Source organism: Nerophis ophidion, linkage group LG16, assembly GCF_033978795.1.
Source record: "Nerophis ophidion isolate RoL-2023_Sa linkage group LG16, RoL_Noph_v1.0, whole genome shotgun sequence".
Classification (NCBI taxonomy): Eukaryota; Metazoa; Chordata; class Actinopteri; order Syngnathiformes; family Syngnathidae; genus Nerophis; species Nerophis ophidion.
In genome coordinates this window covers 46,992,451-47,010,615 of record NC_084626.1, presented here as the reverse complement: position 1 = coordinate 47,010,615, position 18,165 = coordinate 46,992,451, and the positions used below count along the sequence as shown (strand labels likewise).

The window sequence follows — 18,165 nt, the reverse complement described above, 5'->3', positions numbered from 1 at the left end:
GCAAACAGTCCTAAAAGCAGCTTTCATCTACATAACACAATCCACTATTTGTCAGCGTGGATGTCTTCCCTCGGAGTTACTTCACAGCGCCGGTGTGCTTTCCATCAATTTGACTGCGTTTATTAGACACGCTTTTGCTTGTTTCTCTTTGACGACTCTGCCGTTTGACTCGGCGTTCATCCCTGGGAGGGAAAACTTTGGGATGGAGAGCGATAAAGAAGAGGAATAAATAAGGGAAATCGATAAGGAGGATTGAGGGAAGACGGACTCCAAAAGAGAAGAAAGGTGGAGAAGTGCTTCCTGCTCCGTCCGCGAGGCTTAGAGAGGCAGCAGAGGTTTTTACAATCCAGAGCATGCTTCAATTCTTCATTTTACTCTTCTTTCATTTTGAAATGTCTCGTAGTAAACTTACTTGGTGGATGCAATAGTTAGGGCACCCCACTGGGACACTCCCCTTAGTGGAGTGTTTTTTTCTGGCGCTATTGAGGGGGCGGGTCTAAGAAGAAGGAGAGCGTGGACCGTATTTATAGACTACAAGGCGCACTTGAAATCCTTTCATTTTCTCAAAACTCGACAGTGTGCCTTACAATGTACCGCATGATTCTGGTTGCGCTTACCGACATCGAAGCTATTTTTTATTTGGTAGATGGTGTAATGATAAGTGTGACCAGGAGAGGGCAGTCACACATAAGAGATATGTGTAGACTGCAATATGATGGCAGTCACACATAAGAGATACGTGTAGACTGCAATATGATGGCAGTCACACATAAGAGATACGTGTAGACTGCAATATGATGGCAGTCACACATAAGAGATACGTGTAGACTGCAATATGATGGCAGTCACACATAAGAGATACGTGTAGACTGCAATATGATGGCAGTCACACATAAGAGATACATGTAGACTGCAATATGATGGCAGTCACACATAAGAGATACATGTAGACTGCAATATGATGGCAGTCACACATAAGAGATACATGTAGACTGCAATATGATGGCAGTCACACATAAGAGACACGTGTAGACTGCAATACGATGGCTGTCACACATAAGAGACACGTGTAGACTGTAACATGATGGCAGTCACACATAAGAGATATGTGTAGACTGCAACATGATGGCAGTCACACATAAGAGATATGTGTAGACTGCAACATGATGGCAGTCACACATAAGAGACACGTGTAGACTGCAATACGATGGCAGTCACACATAAGAGATACGTGTAGACTGCAATATGATGGCAGTCACACATAAGAGATACGTGTAGACTGCAATATGATGGCAGTCACACATAAGAGACACGTGTAGACTGTAACATGATGGCAGTCACACATAAGAGATATGTGTAGACTGCAATATGATGACAGTCACACATAAGAGATACGTGTAGACTGCAATATGATGGCAGTCACACATAAGAGATACATGTAGACTGCAATATGATGGCAGTCACACATAAGAGATATGTGTAGACTGTAACATGATGGCAGTCACACATAAGAGACACGTGTAGACTGCAATACGATGGCTGTCACACATAAGAGACACGTGTAGACTGTAACATGATGGCAGTCACACATAAGAGATATGTGTAGACTGCAATATGATGGCAGTCACACATAAGAGATACGTGTAAACTGCAATATGATGGCAGTCACACATAAGAGATACATGTAGACTGCAATATGATGGCAGTCACACATAAGAGATATGTGTAGACTGCAACATGATGGCAGTCACACATAAGAGATATGTGTAGACTGCAACATGATGGCAGTCACACATAAGAGACACGTGTAGACTGTAACATGATGGCAGTCACACATAAGAGATATGTGTAGACTGCAATATGATGGCAGTCACACATAAGAGATACGTGTAGACTGCAATATGATGGCAGTCATCCCATTGCAGTCTACACGTATCTCCTATGTGTGACTGCCATCATATTGCAGTCTACGTCTTGATGGCATCAAATTCTAAAGTTAATGATTATTTGCAAAAAAAAAAAATTTTTATGAGTTTGAACATGAAATATGTTGTCTTTGTAGCATATTCAACTGAATATGGCTTGAAAAGGATTTGCAAATCATTGTATTCTGTTTATATTTACATCTAACACAATTTCCCAACTCATATGGAAACGGGGTTCGTATGACTAGAACATTATGTTGATGAAGGTCCGGCCAGGCTGGGTGGTGTCATGGCACACATAATGGTGAGGCTGACATGCACGGGTGGTGTCATGGCACACATAATGGTGAGGCTGACATGCACGGGTGGTGTCATGGCACACATAATGGTGAGACTGACATGCACGGGTGGTGTCATGGCACACATAATGGTGAGGCTGACATGTACGGGTGGTGTCATGGCACACATAATGGTGAGGCTGACATGCACGGGTGGTGTCATGGCACACATAATGGTGAGGCTGACGTGCACGGGTGGTGTCATGGCACACATAATGGTGAGGCTGACATGCACGGGTGGTGTCATGGCACACATAATGGTGAGGCTGACATGCACGGGTGGTGTCATGGCACACATAATGGTGAGGCTGACGTGCACGGGTGGTGTCATGGCACACATAATGGTGAGGCCGACATGCACGGGTGGTGTCATGGCACACATAATGGTGAGGCTGACATGAAAGGGTGGTGTCATGGCACACATAATGGTGAGGCCGACATGCACGGGCAGAAAGTAGCAAAAGCCGTACCTCCTCGACTCTCGCTGTCTGCTGGCTTCACCTGGATGGGTCTGTTCATCTGTGAGGAAACACGAGCAGAAGAAGCAGCAGTTAGCAGCACATTGGCACACCTTTTGGGTTTTTCCCCCATCACACCCAAAATAACTTTTTTTTTGATTCACTCAGCCAAATTGCTGGTAACGTGTGTTAAAAGTCTCCAAAGCTGAAGCACTTGTAGCCGTGGGGGAAATATGGCTGCTGGGGAATATGGTTGGCAAATAATATTTGATCTGAGATGAAAGGTTTGAAAGAGGATGAAGGAGAGATGGAAGAAGAAGGCGAGGAGAGAAGTAACTCTTGGTCAGCGATAACACACTTGTATGTATCCAATATCTTAATATATTATCTAATAAGATGATATATTATCTAATAATATGATATATTATCGAACAAGATGATATATTAATTATCTAATAATATGATGTATTATCTTATATTTACATCCAAAGTCTTTGAAGATGTGATACAATCGAGGGGCCACAAGGTGGGTCCCCCACTGAGACCTTTCCCAAGTGTCATGTGACTCCTGCCTGTCCAACCTCAGCACCCAGCTAAACGCTTGCCTCCAATCAATTTTTAATAATGCCAATCGCTATGCCAGCGGGAGGAATGGCGAGACAGGTGGGGGGGGGGAGGTAAGGGCGCACAAAGGGAGGTAAAGGTCAAGGTTCTGTGTGATGCAGAATCAGTGTTTTTGCTAAATGTCATTAAATATTTTCCTGGGAGTTTGCTGATCCACTCATCAGCGTAATGAACAGTCCAGATGATTCAACAAAGCCGAGCCTTGGTCGGCGAGGACACCCGGTCACCACACAAACACAATTAATGCTCGGACCTTCACCCTTTCCCTTTGCTCACGCCGATATTAAATCCCATCGTTCATCCTAGCGTTTATTTACATCCTTCTGTCCTCCCCTCGCTTTAACGGCCAGGAGAACCCGACTAATTTTTTTCAATGCGCCGCCTTGCATTATTTATCAGACTGGCTGTTGATAAGCAACACGGACAGGAGGGCATACTTGCCAACCCTCCCGAATTTTCCTAGAGACTCCCGAAATTCAGCGCCTCTCCCGAAAACCTCCCGGGACAAAGTTTCTCCCGAAAATCTCCCGAAATTTAGGCGGAGCTGGAGGCCTCGCCCCCTCCAGCTCCATGCGGACCTGAGTGAGGACAGCCTGTTTTTACGTCCGCTTTCCCACAATATAAACAGAATGCATGCCCAATGACGTTATAACTGTTGAATGATCCAGGGCGAGTTATTGGTTTCTTATGTGGGTTTATTGTTAGGCAGTTTCATTAACGTCCTCCCAGTGCGGTAACAACACACAACAACAGCAGTCGCGTTTTCGTCTACCGTAAAGCAGTTTGTCGTCCGTAAACAGTAATGTCGTGACACTCTTAAACAGGAAAATACCGCCATCTACTGTACATGCATATGGTTAGAAAAATAGTGACGGAGAGGATGGACAATTCAACCCTTTACTCAACAATGAGTAGATGAATGTTATGTGTGTGTATATGTGTAAATAAATGAACACTGAAATTCAAGTATTTCTCTCTCTCTCTCTCTCTCTCTCTCTCTCTCTCTATATATATATATATATATATATATATATATATATATATATATAGACAGTATTTCCTTGAATTGCCGCCAGGGTGCTAATTAATTTAAAACCTCTTCTCACTCCTGCGCTTACCAAAGGCATGCGGTAAAAGTAAGCATGCGCTAATTATTTTAAAACCTCTTGTCACTCCGGCACTTACCAAAGATATGCAGTAAAAATTGGAGTGTGGACCTTAAATCCTACTGGATAGCTCTTACTCTTCTTCCCTTTATGCAATTTCAAATTACCGGTATTAAAATCAGCCTCCTCCATTTTGAAAATGATGACAGGGGAAGTGTCACTCGTGATGTCACGAGTTCGACCAGGCGGTAATACTAAGCATGCGCTAATTATTTTGGGAAACGAGTTTGACCCTGCAGTAATTCAAGGCAGGCGCATACTATATGCCCTATATATTTATATATATATATATAAAAATAAAATACAATAAATAAATATATATATATATATATATATATATATATAGCTTGAATTCACTGAAAGTCAAGCATTTCTTGTGTATATATATATATATATATATATATATATATATATATATATATATATATATATATGTATGTATGTGTATGTGTATATGTGGGGGAAAATCACTAGACTACTTCATTCTATATATATATATGTATATATGTGAAATACTTAACTTGGTGAGTTCTAGCTGTAAATATACTCCTCCCCTCTTAACCACGCCCCCAACCACCTCCCGAAATCCAAGGTTTCAAGGTTGGTAAGCATGCAGGAGGGGGTAAAGAGAACAGGAGTTGAGGGAGTTAGTTAAAAATGTGCACGGGGAAAGTTAGCCGTCCTAAGCAGGGTGAGGGGAGACGGGGTGCATACTAATTGTATGCGTTGGTGAGGAGAGACAGTGGGTGCAAAGAAGACAAAGGACCATGATGAGGACATAGATCAGAGTGGGGGACAAGGTCAACGTGGGGCTCACATGGGGGCCATAAGCCTGCATACATATGAGTGCTTTTACCGTGACCCATACCAATGGTGTGGCTTCAGTCTGACCTAATTGTCTTCCGCCTGCACTGCTTTTTTAAATAAACACTTTCAAACCCTGAAGATGGACTATACACACTTTGACTCTTAGTCGTTAGCGCTTGCTTGTCTGTGAGTGCTCAGAATCTTTCTGTTGTGTGAGTCGAGGGTTTGTTTCCACCGTAGGAGGATACAATAGCTCACCGCCGTCACAATGTAAACAAACGCCATGGGTGGATCTACACTTGACATCCACTGTAATGATACCAAGTACAGGAGCGTCTTTAGTTGATACGACTGTCAATACATTGATATTTTTTTGCATCACAAAATCTCTTTTGTTTTTTTAAAATTCATATTATGTTTATAAAGTCAGTAAACACGTCCCTGGACACATGAGGACTTTAATTATGACCAATGTATAATCGTATCTAGGTATCGGATCTATATCTAAATGTGTGGTATCATCCAAAACTAATGTCAAGTATCAAAGAAGAGAAGAATAAGTGATTATTACATTTTAACAGAAGTGTAGACAGAACATGTTAAAAGAGAAAATAAGCAGATATTAACAGTAAATGAGCAAGTAAATTAATAATCCATTTTTTTTTTACAGTTTGCCCTTTAAAATGTGTAGAAAATAATAGATTTATAAAGTACACAATATGTTACTGCATATGTCAGCAGACTAATTAGGAGTCTTTCTTTGTCTACTTACTGCTGTCATGTCTGTTTTGATTGATTGATTGAAACTTGTATTAGTAGATTGCACAGTACAGTACATATTCCGTACAATTGACCACTAAATGGTAACACCCCAATAAGTTTTTCAACTTGTTTAAGTCGGGGTCCACGTTAATCAATTCATGGTAGTGTGATCATGTTTTGTTTTAGTCATGTTTGGTTTTGTTTTTGGACTCTTTGTGCACTTTTGTCTGTTTTGTCACCATAGCAACCCATTAGTTTTCACCTTGTCCCCATGTCACGCACCTGTTTTCACTAATCACCACAGTATTATTTAAGCCACATTTGCAAGGTAGTCAGCCTGGCGACATCACCTTTTATCACCATCTATCACCCTCGATCATACTCTCCACATCCATGCCAATATCCATGCCCCTTGTCTCTTTCCAAGTAAGTTCTTTTGTTATTCATGCCATTGTGCAAGTGTTTTGTTTTATGTTCATAGTTTTACATTTTCGATAGTTTTGTTTCATAGTTAAGTTTTTGTACCTCTGCTGAGAGCGCCTTTCGTTTGTTCCTGTATAGTGTTAAAATAAAATACAAACCCTGTTTCCATATGAGCTGGGAAATTGTGTTCGTTGTAAATAAAAACGGAATGCAATGATTTACAAATCCCTTTCAACCCATATTCAGTTGAATGCACTACAAAGACAACATATTTGATTTTCAAACTCATAAACTTTTTTTTTGCAAATAATAATTAACTTAGTATTTCCTGGCTGCAACATGTGCCAAAGTAGTTGGGAAAGGGCATGTTCACCACTGTGTTACACCACCTTTTCTTTTAACAACACTCAATAAACGTTTGGGAACTGACGAAACTAATTGTTGAAGCTTTGAAAGTGGAATTCTATCCCATTCTTGTTTTATGTAGAGCTTCAGTCCTTCAACAGTCCGGGGTCTCCACTGTCGTATTTTACGTTTCATAATGTGCCACACATTTTCCATGGGAGACAGGTCTGGACTGCAGGCGGGCCAGGAAAGTACCCGGACTCATTTACTACGAAGCCACGCTGTTGTAACACGTGGCTTGGTTTTGTCTTGCTGAAATAAGCAGGGGCGTCCATGATAACGTTGCTTGGATGGCAACATATGTTCTTCCAAAACCTGTATGGACCATTCAGCATTAATGGTGCCTTCACAGATGTGTAAGTTACCCATGCCTTGGGCACTAATACACCCCCATACCATCACACATGCTGGCTTTTCAACTTTGCGCCTATAACAATCCGGATGGTTCTTTTTCTCTTTGTTCCGGAGGACACCACGTCCCTAGTTTCCAAATATAATTTGAAATGTGGACTCGTCAGACCACAGAATACCTTTCCATTTTGCATCAGTCCATCTTAGATGTTTTCGGGCCCAGGGAAGCCGGCGGCGTTTCTTGGTGTTGTTGATAAATGGTTTTTGCTTTGCATTGTAGTTTTAACTTGCACTTACAGATGTAGCGACCAACTGTAGTTACTGACAGTGGTTTTCTGAAGTGTTCCTGAGCTCATGTGGTGATATCCTTTACACACTGATGTCGGTTTGTGATGCAGTACCGCCTGAGGGGTCAAAGGTCCGTAATATCATCGCTTACGTGCAGGGATTTCTCCAGATTCTCTGAACCTTTTGATGATTTTACGGACCGTAGATGGTAAAATCCCTAAATTCCTTGCAATAGCTGGTTGAGAAATGTTGTTCTAAAACTGTTCTACAATTTGCTTACAATGTTGTGTACCTCGCCCCATCCTTTCTTGTGAAAGACTGACCATTTTCTGGGAAGCTGTTTTTCTAGCCAATCATGGCACCCACCTGTTCCCAATTGGCCTGCACACCTGTGGGATGTTCCAAATAAGTGTTTGATCAGAATTCCTCAACTTTATCAGTATTTATTGCCACCTTTCCCAACTTCTTTGTCCCGTGTTGCTGGCATCAAATTCTAAAGTTAATGATTATTTGCCCAAAACATAGGTTTTTATCAGTTTGAACATCAAATATGTTGTCTTTGTAGCATATTCAACTGAATATGGCTTGAGAATGATTTGCAAATCTTTGGATTCTGTTTATATTTACAACTAACACAATTTCCCAACTCATATGGAAATACGGTTTGTATATATATATATATATATATATAAGAAAACTCTCAGGTGAAATTTCAGATGGCTAACCTTGAAAGTGGACATTCACATCACATTCAGTTTCGGGCACAAAGGATAGACTTTGCTCTCCTTTTATCTTCAAATGTTACCCAGAATTCAGTAACTTGACTCCCAGGAAGGAACAATCACTTTTATTTGAGCAGAACTGCCAAACATGAGCAGCAACACTTCCAGCCTTTTGCCCATCAACTTTTACATGAAGTTCAAAACAACCTTAAGTGGCTCAACTCTTATTTTCTTTGGCCACTGCAGGCTGAGTGGAGTTTGATGGCTCTGCTGCCATTATCTCAGCATCATAAAGCGCTCCAAGGTCACTTTTATCCTCCTGGCCCGTAACACGGGGAGAGTTAGCACCGGCCCGCTGGACAACCTGGCCCAGAACTGTTGTTAAAACCTGGATGCTGACTGGCGGCTGTGGGCTCACGCAGGATGAGCGCAGTGGCGCCGGTTGAAGCCAGATGGCACCACTGAGCAGCAGCCGGCATGAGCGTGGAGAAGAAAAACTGATGCGGCGTACATGCACAGACATATGTGCAGAAGGAGCTTACACCAGTACATATGTGCAGAAGAAGCTTACACCAGTACATATGTGCAGAAGGAGCTTACACCAGTACATATGTGCAGAAGAAGCTTACTTACACCAGTACATATGTGCAGAAGGAACTTACACCAGTACATAGGAGCAGAAGAATCTTACACAAGTACACATGTGCAGAAGGAGCTTACACCAGTACATATGTGCAGAAGAAGCTTACTTACACCAGTACATATGTGCAGAAGGAGCTTACACCAGTACATATGTGCAGAAGAAGCTTACTTACACCAGTACATATGTGCAGAAGGAGCTTACACCAGTACATATGTGCAGAAGAAGCTTACTTACACCAGTATATATGTGCAGAAGGAGCTTACACCAGTACATATGTGCAGAAGAAGCTTACTTACACCAGTACATATGTGCAGAAGGAGCTTACACCAGTACATATGTACAGAAGAAGCTTACTTACACCAGTACATATGTGCAGAAGGAGCTTACACCAGTACATATGTGCAGAAGGAGCTTACTTACACCAGTACATATGTGCAGAAGGAGCTTACACCAGTACATATGTGCAGAAGAAGCTTACTTACACCAGTACATATGTGCAGAAGGAGCTTACACCAGTACATATGTGCAGAAGAAGCTTACACCAGTACATAGGAGCAGAAGGAGCTTACACCAGTACATATGTGCAGAAGGAGCTTACACAAGTACATATGTGCAGAAGAAGCTTACACCAGTACATATGTGCAGAAGAAGTTTACACCAGTACATATGTGCAGGAGGAACTTACACCAGTACATAGGAGCAGAAGAAGCTTACACCAGTACATATGTGCAGAAGGAGCTTACACCAGTACATATGTGCAGAAGAAGCTTACACCAGTACATATGTGCAGAAGAAGCTTACACCAGTACATATGTGCAGAAGGAGCTTACACCAGTACATATGAGCAGAAGGAGCTTACACCAGTACACATGTGCAGAAGGAGCTTACACCAGTACATATGTGCAGAAGGAGCTTACACCAGTACATATGTGCAGAAGGAGCTTACTTACACCAGTACATATGTGCAGAAGGAGCTTACACCAGTACATATGTGCAGAAGAAGCTTACTTACACCAGTACATATGTGCAGAAGGAGCTTACACCAGTACATATGTGCAGAAGAAGCTTACACCAGTACATAGGAGCAGAAGGAGCTTACACCAGTACATATGTGCAGAAGGAGCTTACACAAGTACATATGTGCAGAAGAAGCTTACACCAGTACATATGTGCAGAAGAAGTTTACACCAGTACATATGTGCAGGAGGAACTTACACCAGTACATAGGAGCAGAAGAAGCTTACACCAGTACATATGTGCAGAAGGAGCTTACACCAGTACATATGTGCAGAAGAAGCTTACACCAGTACATATGTGCAGAAGAAGCTTACACCAGTACATATGTGCAGAAGGAGCTTACACCAGTACATATGAGCAGAAGGAGCTTACACCAGTACACATGTGCAGAAGGAGCTTACACCAGTACATATGTGCAGAAGGAGCTTACACCAGTACATATGTGCAGAAGAAGCTTACTTACACCAGTACATATGTGCAGAAGGAGCTTACACCAGTACATATGAGCAGAAGGAGCTTACACCAGTACACATGTGCAGAAGAAGCTTACACCAGTACATATGTGCAGAAGAAGCTTACACCAGTACATATGTGCAGAAGGAGCTTACACCAATACATATGTGCAGAAGGAGCTTACACCAGTACATATGAGCAGAAGGAGCTTACACCAGTACACATGTGCAGAAGGAGCTTACACCAGTACATATGTGCAGAAGGACCTTACACCAGTACATATGTGCAGAAGGAGCTTACACCAGTACATATGTGCAGAAGAAGCTTACTTACACCAGTACATATGTGCAGAAGGAGCTTACACCAGTACATATGTGCAGAAGGAGCTTACACCAGTACATATGTGCAGAAGGAGCTTACACCAGTACATATGCTTGATGCTGAGTGCCAAGCAGGGAGGCGATGGGTCCCATTTTTATAGTCTTTGGTATGACTCGGCCGGGGTTTCAACTCACAACCTACCCATCTCAAGGCGGACACTCTAAAACCACTAGGCCACTGAGTAGGTGTCCTGGTAGCAGTACCACAATATTGGTAGCAGTACCACAATATTGGTAGTAGTACCACAATATTGGTAGCAGTACCACAATATTGGTAGCAGTACCACAATATTGGTAGCAGTACCACAATATTGGTAGCAGCACCACAATGTTGGTAGCAGTACCACAATATTGGTAGCAGTACCACAATATTGGTAGCAGTACCACAATATTGGTAGCAGCACCACAATGTTGGTAGCAGAACCACAATGTTGGTAGCAGTACCACAATATTGGTAGCAGTACCACAATATTGGTAGCAGCACCACAATGTTGGTAGCAGTACCACAATGTTGGTAGCAGTACCACAATGTTGGTAGCAGTACCACAATGTTGGTAGCAGTACCACAATATTGGTAGCAGCACCACAATGTTGGTAGCAGTACCACAATGTTGGTAGCAGTACCACAATGTTGGTAGCAGTACCACAATGTTGGTAGCAGTACCACAATGTTGGTAGCAGTACCACAATGTTGGTAGCAGTACCACAATATTGGTAGCAGTACCACAATGTTGGTAGCAGTACCACAATATTGGCAGCAGTACCACAATATTGGTAGCAGCACCACAATGTTGGTAGCAGTACCACAATGTTGGTAGCAGAACCACAATGTTGGTAGCAGTACCACAATGTTGGTAGCAGTACCACAATATTGGTAGCAGTACCACAATATTGGTAGCAGTACCACAATATTGGTAGCAGTACCACAATGTTGGTAGCAGTACCACAATGTTGGTAGCAGTACCACAATATTGGTAGCAGTACCACAATGTTGGTAGCAGTACCACAATATTGGTAGCAGTACCACAATATTGGTAGCAGTACCACAATGTTGGTAGCAGTACCACAATGTTGGTAGCAGTACCACAATGTTGGTAGCAGTACCACAATATTGGTAGCAGTACCACAATGTTGGTAGCAGTACCGCAATGTTGGTAGCAGTACCAAAATATTGGTAGCAGTACCACAATGTTGGTAGCAGTACCACAATGTTGGTAGCAGAACCACAATGTTGGTAGCAGTACCACAATGTTGGTAGCAGAACCACAATGTTGGTAGCAGTACCACAATGTTGGTAGCAGTACTACAATATTGGTAGCAGTACCACAATGTTGGTAGCAGTACCACAATATTGGTAGCAGTACCACAATGTGGTAGCAGTACCACAATATTGGTAGCAGTACCACAATGTTGGTAGCAGTACCACAATGTTGGTAGCAGCACCACAATGTTGGTAGCAGTACCACAATATAGGTAGCAGTACCACAATATTGGTAGCAGTACCACAATATTGGTAGCAGTACCACAATGTTGGTAGCAGTACCACAATATTGGCAGCAGTACCACAATATTGGTAGCAGCACCACAATGTTGGTAGCAGTACCACAATGTTGGTAGCAGAACCACAATGTTGGTAGCAGTACCACAATGTTGGTAGCAGTACCACAATATTGGTAGCAGTACCACAATATTGGTAGCAGTACCACAATATTGGTAGCAGTACCACAATGTTGGTAGCAGTACCACAATGTTGGTAGCAGTACCACAATATTGGTAGCAGTACCACAATGTTGGTAGCAGTACCACAATATTGGTAGCAGTACCACAATATTGGTAGCAGTACCACAATGTTGGTAGCAGTACCACAATGTTGGTAGCAGTACCACAATATTGGTAGCAGTACCACAATGTTGGTAGCAGTACCGCAATGTTGGTAGCAGTACCACAATATTGGTAGCAGTACCACAATGTTGGTAGCAGAACCACAATGTTGGTAGCAGTACCACAATGTTGGTAGCAGAACCACAATGTTGGTAGCAGTACCACAATGTTGGTAGCAGTACCACAATATTGGTAGCAGTACCACAATGTTGGTAGCAGTACCACAATGTTGGTAGCAGTACCACAATATTGGTAGCAGTACCACAATGTGGTAGCAGTACCACAATATTGGTAGCAGTACCACAATGTTGGTAGCAGTACCACAATGTTGGTAGCAGCACCACAATGTTGGTAGCAGTACCACAATATTGGTAGCAGTACCACAATGTTGGTAGCAGTACCACAATATTGGTAGCAGTACCACAATATAGGTAGGGGACAACCCAAGCAGTCAGTAAACACGACTACTGTTTATTTCTCTGATCAAAAAACGCCAAGGATTCCACTGATCGCCGACGATGGGCAAAATGTAGCAAATCAGATTTGCCGTGTAAAATCTTTAGTGGAAGGCTCTACCACAGGTGTCAAAACCTTTTGGAAAGCAAGAGCTACTTCTTGGCTACTGATTAATGCAAAGGGCTACCAGTTTGATACACACTTCAATAAATTGCCAGAAATAGCCAATTTGATCAATTTACCTTTAACTCTATGTTATTATTAATAATTAATGATATTTATCTTTGTGGAAATACTGATCATCTTAATGATTTTTCACAATAAATATTTATTTTTGATGACATGTTTTAAATAGGTTAAAATCCAATCTGCACTTTGTTAGAATATATAACAAATTGGACCAAGCTATATTTCTATCAAAGAAAAATCATTATTTCTTCTAGATTTTACAGAACAACATTTTTGAAAGAAATTCAAGACTTTGAAATAAGATTTAAATTTGATTCTACAGATTTTCTAGATTTGCCAGAATATTTTTTTTTAATTTTAATCATTACTTTGAAGAAATATTTCACAATTTTCTTTGTCGAAAAAAACGAAGCTAAAATGAAGAATTAAATTAAAATGTATTTATTATTCTTTAAAATAAAATAAAAAATACTTGAACATTGATTTAAATTGTCAGGAAAGAAGAGGAAGGAATTTAAAAGGCAAAAAGGCATGTGTTTAAAAATCCTAAAATCATTTTTAAATTTGTATTTTTTCTCTACAATTGTCTTTCTGAAAGTTATAAGAAGCAAAGTAAAAAAATAAATGAATTTATTTAAACAAGTGAAGACCAAGTCTTTAAAATATTTTCTTGGATTTTCAATTTCTATTTGAGTTTTGTCTCTCTTAGAATTAAAAATGTCCAGCAAAGCGAGACCAGCTTGCTAGTAAATAAATACCATTTAAAAAATAGAGGCAGCTCACTGGTAAGTGCTGCTATTTGAGCTATTTTTAGAACAGGCCAGCGGGCGACTCATCTGGTCCTTACGGGCTATCAGGGGTCACCACCGCGTTGGTGACCCCTGACTTAAGTTGTTCAACAGTCCGTTGTGGTATTTTCCACTTCCATCTTAGATGAGATCGGGCCCAGCGAAACTGACAACGTTTCTGGATGTTGTTGATAAATGCCTTCAAGTTGCCTAGTAGAGTTTTAACTTGCACTTACAGATGTTGGGAGAGTAGCCGTGCCAGCAACCTGAGGGTTCTTGGTTCAATCCCCACCTTCTACCATCCTAGAGGCAGCTCACTGGTAAGTGCTGCTATTTGAGCTATTTTTAGAACAGGCCAGCGGGCGACTCATCAGGTCCTTACAGGCGACCCGGTGTTGGTGACCCCTGCTCTATCAGGACTATATGTTAGTCACCTCTTCTGTCAAATGTGCCTGAGAATAGTCCTGCTTTGGGTTGGCGTCCCTTCCAAGGACACACACTCTCTCCTCACTCCCCGTTTGAAGGAAATAGGGAAAGTAAGCTTTACCAAGTTCTGGACAGGAGGTGGGATTTTCTCATTTTGGGCGGTGCCTGGCAGATGTGTGTGTGTGTGTGCAGATGTGTGTGTGCAGGCGTGTGTGTGCAGATGTGTGTGTGCAGATGTGTGTGTGCAGGCGTGTGTGTGCAGATGTGTGTGTGCAGATGTGTGTGTGCAGATGTGTGTGTGCAGGCGTGTGTGTGCAGACGTGTGTGTGCAGCAGCAGTGCGGGCCAGGTCATTTCATTATCAGAGGGAGAGAGTACTCCATGGAGGTCTCCAGGGGGCGCAAGCAAAGCTGCCATCCGAATATTCTGCTCTGCTTTTGTCACAACTTACTGGCTTGTACATGCTGCTGCTGTTCTGCTGCTACACGCATCCTAAGTGCTGCTGTGTATTCTGGAGCAGGCTGTTGAGCTTCACTGCAGGACTCAAATCTAGCCCACAGACCACTGGGACACACTAGCACACATCCAGTCAACACCTCAATGACCTGAAGAACAGAGAACAGGCGAGCTGGCGTTCTTGTTTGGGAGCGTCTTGTTGCAAACGGGAGAAAACGAAATCATCATCTCCATAGAGCATGGCTGTCAAACTCTGGCCCGCGGGCCAAATTTGGCCCCTTGAGGCAATAATAAATGAACATTAGAGCTGGCCCGCCGGTATTATACAGTGGCAGTGCCGCTGTATCACCGCATTCAACGCTAATTCTCATACTTGCCAACCGTCCCGATTTTTCCAGGAGAATCCCGAATTTCAATGCCCCCCAAAAATCTCCCGGGGCAACCATTCTCCCGGATTTCCACCCGGACAACAATATTGAGGGCGTGCCTTAAAGGTACTGCTTTTAACATCCTCTACAACCTGTCGTCACATCCGCTTTTCCTCGATACAAACAGCGTGCCGGCCCAGTCACATAATATATGCGGCTTCTACACACACACACAAGTGAATGCAAGGCATACTTGGTCAACAGCCATACAGGTCACACTGAGGGTGGCCGTATAAACAACTTTAACACTGTTACACCACACTGTGAACCCACACCAAACAAGAATGACAAACACATTTCGGGAGAACATCTGCACCACAACACAACATAAACACTACAGAGCAAATACCCAGAACCCGTTGCAGCACTAACTCTTCCGGGACGCTACAATATACACCCCCGCTACCAACAAAACTCAATTTTGCATGTCACTATAAAGTTATATAAGCCTTGCTTGTTCAATATTCAATGCAAAACTTGTTTGGGTCCCTATTAAAAGGTTAAGTTGTTCAACTTTGGCCCGCGGCTTTGTTCACTTTGGAATTTTGGCCCACTCTGTATTTGAGTTTGACACCCCTGCCATAGAGCTTTTCAACAGATACAGCTTCAATAGCCATATTCCCATGGTCAAGCCACCCCTGAACTCTAGACAACGGAAGTTCCCTCAGTCAGCAATGGTTTGGGGAGCCATGTCAGCTGCTGGTTTTGGTCCACTGTGTTTCATCAAGTCCAGAGTCAATGCAGCTGTGTACATGCTTACATCTGTTGTAAAGCTCTATGGAGATGATGATTTCATTTTCCAGCATGATCTGGCACCTGCCCACAGTGCCAAAACCACCACTGACCATGGCATTACTGTCCTCCATTGGACTGCCAACTCTCCTGACCTAAACCCCATAGAGAATTTGTGGGTTATTGTGAAGAAGAAGCTGAAAGACACCAGACCCAATAAAGCAAATGAGCTAAAGGCCGTTATTGAAGCATCCTGTGCATCCATAACACCTCAGCAAGGCCACAGGCTGATTGTCTCCATGCCACGCCGCATTGATGCAGTAATCCGTGCAAAAGGATTCCCAACCAAGTATTGAGTGCATTAATTGACATTTTCAAATGTTTGATTTCGTTTTGCTGTTATAAATCTTTTTTTTTTTTACTTGGTCTGAGGAAATATTCAAATTTTTTGAGATAGGATTTTTGAGTTTTCTTAAGCTGTATGCCATAATCAGCATTATTAAAATAATAAAAGGCTTGCAATATTTCAGTTGATGTGTAATGAATCCGGAATGTATGACATTTTCATGTTTTTTGTTGCATTACAGAAAATAAAGGACTTTAGCACAATATTCAAATTTTCTGAGACAGTCCTTTATTATAATCAATGAGGTGGTGACTTGTCCAGGGTGTACGCCGCCTTCCGCCCGATTGTAGCTGAGGTAGGCACCAGCGCCCCCCGCGACCCCAAAGGGAATACGCGGAAGAAAATGTATGGATGGACGGATAAACAATATACATATGTGTGTGTGTGTGTGTGTGTGTGTGTATATATGTATATGTATATATATATATATATATATATATATATATATATATATATATATATATATATATATATATATATATAGGGCTTCACGGTGGCAGAGGGGTTAGTGCGTCTGCCTCACAATACGAAGTTCCTGCAGTCCTGGGTTCAGATCCAGGCTCGGGATCTTTCTGTGTGGAGTTTGCATGTTCTCCCCGTGAATGCGTGGGTTCCCTCCGGGTACTCCGGCTTCCTCCCACTTCCAAAGACATGCACTTGGGGATAGGTTGATTGGCAACACTAAATTGGCCCTAGTGTGTGAATGTGAGTGTGAATGTTGTCTGTCTATCTGTGTTGGCCCTGCGATGAGGTGGCGACTTGTCCAGGGTGTACCCTGCCTTCCGCCCGATTGTAGCTGAGATAGGCGCCAGCGCCCCCCGCGACCCCGAAAGGGAATAAGCGGTAGAAAATGGATGGATGGATGGATATATATATATATATATATATATATATATATATATACACACATCCATATATATACATATATGGATGTGTGTATATATATATATATATATATATATATATATATATATATATATATATATATACACACACATCCATATATATACATATATGGATGGATGGATGGATAAACAATATACATGTGTGTGTGTGTGTGTGTATATATATATATATATATATATATATATATATATATATATATATATACACATCATAAACAGTATATAAGTATATATATGTATATATAAATCATCCATCCATTTTCTACCACTTATTCCCTTCAGGGTCGCAGGGGGCACTCAGCTACAATCGGGCGGAAGGCGGCATACACCCTGGACAAGTCACCAACTCATCACAGATCTATTTTACACATATATGAGTTTTGAAGCATGTTAAGGGGGTCGGTATAGCTCGGTTGGTAGAGCGGCCGTGCTAGCAACTTGAGGGTTGCAGGTTCGATCCCCGCTTACGCCATCCTAGTCACTGCCGTTGTGTCCTTGGGCAAGACACTTTACCCACCTGCTCCCAGTGCCACCCACACTGCTTTAAATGTAAAATATTAGATATTGGGTTTCACTATGTAAAGCGCTTTGAGTCATTAGAGAAAAAGCGCTATATAAATATAATTCACTTCAATTCACTTCAAATTACAGCTCAAAGAGGCCGCGGTATAATAATAAAGAATAATAATAATAATAATAATCATAATAACAATAATAATAATAATAAAACCTTATAA

At 41.9% G+C, this 18,165-nt stretch overlaps 1 protein-coding gene across 4 annotated transcripts in view; it reads right to left on the bottom strand.

The window, feature by feature from the left end:
* The window catches only part of celf4 (CUGBP, Elav-like family member 4), a 344,818-nt gene that overhangs the window by 50,947 nt on the left and 275,706 nt on the right, over positions 1-18,165 (bottom strand). For all 4 annotated transcript variants that reach the window (XM_061875334.1, XM_061875335.1, XM_061875337.1 and 1 more), the window contains exon 3: positions 2,734-2,782. In XM_061875334.1, coding sequence (XP_061731318.1) covers positions 2,734-2,782 — 49 coding nt within the window. The remainder of the gene's footprint in view (positions 1-2,733; positions 2,783-18,165) is intronic.